The 2,762-nt window shown below is 45.1% G+C and overlaps 2 protein-coding genes across 2 annotated transcripts in view; both read right to left on the reverse strand.

Annotated features, from left to right (window-relative positions):
• Pmar_PMAR028215 (RNA m5u methyltransferase, putative) overlaps positions 1 to 157 on the reverse strand; it is a gene marked incomplete at both ends in the record, with an annotated part of 4,042 nt that extends 3,885 nt beyond the window's left edge. The window contains one exon of the mRNA XM_002774165.1: positions 65 to 157. Within this exon, the coding sequence (XP_002774211.1) occupies positions 65 to 157 (93 nt within the window). The remainder of the gene's footprint in view (positions 1 to 64) is intronic.
• Positions 158 to 1,249: 1,092 nt separating this feature from the next.
• Positions 1,250 to 2,692, reverse strand: Pmar_PMAR028216 (hypothetical protein; the record flags this gene model as incomplete). The annotated part of the gene is made up of 6 exons (XM_002774166.1): positions 1,250 to 1,307; positions 1,412 to 1,491; positions 1,692 to 1,742; positions 2,058 to 2,164; positions 2,434 to 2,611; positions 2,672 to 2,692. 6 exons carry the CDS (start codon positions 2,690 to 2,692, stop codon positions 1,250 to 1,252), a joined length of 495 nt encoding a protein of 164 aa, XP_002774212.1.
• Positions 2,693 to 2,762: the final 70 nt, after the last annotated feature.

Genomic DNA, 2,762 nt, shown 5'->3' on the forward strand with positions numbered 1-2,762 from the left:
TCCTCAACAAGAAACGCTGATTGTCCGAATTAGCCTGAGAAAAAAAGACGCCCCTCAATACTACCGGTAGACTCTTGTTAGCAGCACTCTCAGCCCACGTCTTGATGATGTTGGTTGCCAACTCGTAAGGCTCACAGCACATAACGACCATCAGCATTTGATCGCGAGATGGTGACCATCGTAGCATTACTTGCCGCCAAGTGCCTTTCTCTGAAAACCAAGGACGACTCGCGCGATCAATAGACCATCAGAAAATATGATTCGTATTCTCTACCAGAAACGTAAGAGGAGTTCCCCTTATACTACTCTGATGCCTAGAGAACGGCTTCACCTGATCGTAATTTTCCAGTACCAGTTTTCTCAGCTCTCCTTCGATCGCCTTCATACACGCAGGAATCTGACATCGCAATCCTTCAATCTCACAGACTCAAATTTAAAGCCAAAAATTTCCATTGAATGCTCGTGCGCGACCACCAGCAGTAGAAACTGAAGACCGCTACGCTCAATGCATAGTGCTACTACATGCGGTAGCGCCTTCCCAGACTCAATGAGTAGTTCATGTCCTTCGACTCGCCGTACGAAACCAACCTCAGGCTTGCTACCTGCAGCACGAGACAGTTACCCGAAACAATTCTGCAGACTACCAAGGAAAAGAGAGATCGAAAGTTCACCGATAATCGCGACTCAAGTCCAAGTGCTTCAACATTCAACTCAGCTCTACACTATCTAGGAGGGTTCTGGCTATTCTAGTTTATAAAATCACCTCATCTCAAATGCATATTCCAAACGCAGAGGTCTGATGAATCCTTTCCAACTCAATTACTTCGACTTCTTCGCATCGCACAAGGCGAGCGTTAGCAACACGAGAATGACAGAAAAAATTCCACACCATCGTAGACATCCTATATGAGGCCGATTTGAATTTCAGTGCTGCTACGCTCCACCATATGCTTTCACAAGCCGGACGGATCGTCCCTTGAAATAGTCGCGGATTTTTCACGCCTTCCAAAAGCGAGATGGGTCTCCAATACGCGCCCGAGATGCTCAAGACGTCCTATCTGTGATCGGTTTGAATTTGAACGCTCCTACGGTTCACCACATGCGAACCAAGTCAGAAGGTCAGAAGATAAATTGGAAGAACGTGGAATAACGAAGAACGAATCGCAACTTTCAGAAACTCAAATTTTCGAACTCAAATTTTCGAACTTTCGAAGAACTCTCGAAACTCAATCGCTACTTATTCGTTCTTTCAGTGCAAGAACGAACCACCACTTAGATGAGAATCGCGCTTTTCAAAGTTGAGATGCCTGCCGTTAGCGTGACGAAAAGTAGACCGCTATGCGTCACGAATGTTCAAGAGTGTAAATCACACTTACATTCGAAGTCTGAATATCCAATCGTGAATTCACACTTGTTGCGGTATCCCTCCAGATTCGTCTCCGGACTCCCTACTATCTCATGGACTGTGCAACCAGGCTTGTTCTTATGAACCTATCAACGATAACATCAGTCTTGAAAACCCATCGAAAGTCATAGAAATCATTTCGATAAGCTACTACTGCTACTACCACCACCACTACTACTACTACTACTACTACCACTACTACTACTACTACTACTACTACTACTACTACCACTACTACTACTACTACTACTACTACTACTACTACTACTACTACTACTACTACTACCCTAGCCCAGTTAGGAAACGGGTATTGCCTCTTCTCGCAGTGTGCTTTAACCTGAGTCACAATAGTATTCACCCACTGCACCATTTAGTGCTCCCATTCTAACTTTAAATATTTGATGCCACTTCCAAGCCGATAACGAAATAGCCACGATATGACACCATCGAACTCGTGACCCGGCGAAAGACCAGCAGAACGAAGATTTGCCATTTCTCCGAGTATATGCCTATTCGTTACTCATTAGCACGAATACTATTCGACTAGTATCACTACCGAGGGCCGCTCGTGTCGAGAATTTCCAAACATACTATCACTGGCGAACCGAAATTCAGAAGTTATAACGGGACATGTGGTGCTACTACCGACTACCTCCCTCGTGAAGTTCCTGGCAGCATGCATGATGAACTGCTCCTTCAACCGCAACTGCTCAGCATATGAATATGTGAACAATGGCGCGCTCTTCTCTAGGAGAGTTTCTACAGAGAAAAATGTGAAGAGAAATCGCAACATCAACTCTATGCCGATCGCCGAGCTCGAACCCCCGCAAACTGTCCCACGAGCGGAGCGATAAAACTTTGCAGTGTGGAAATTCGCGCCCCAGATTCCCTAGAAATTTCTCGAAAGTGAAGGTGAATTGCTCGTACGACGTCCAGTTGAATTACAATGAGCGACTCGTAGTGCCAAACAAGAAACTCGCGAGTGAAAAATGGAAAAAAATTTTCCGATACCAAAATTTCCAACTTACTATCCTTTTCGTATTTCGCCTTCTCCCGCATTTCCTTCAAAGTTATGTTCTCCATCCTCCTCTTCTTCCTCAAAGCCGCTCTCTCTTCAGTTTCACACCGCGCCTTGCGAGTCCTCTTATCGCCGCCATAGAAATCATGTACGTCCAATTCGGCGCCGTTGAACTTCAGCTCGGCAATCTAATACAAAATTTTTTCGATATAACTAGAGGATATATATTTCATCGATGCTATTGTGACCAGTCGAACGCACATCGCCATCACGAGGGCATGCCAAGTCGTCTCAACTTATGCTGAGAGAACAGCCACTAGATGCCATTATCGAATTACA

This window comes from Perkinsus marinus (assembly GCF_000006405.1).
Source record: "Perkinsus marinus ATCC 50983 genomic scaffold scf_1104296958686, whole genome shotgun sequence".
Classification (NCBI taxonomy): Eukaryota; Perkinsozoa; order Perkinsida; family Perkinsidae; genus Perkinsus; species Perkinsus marinus.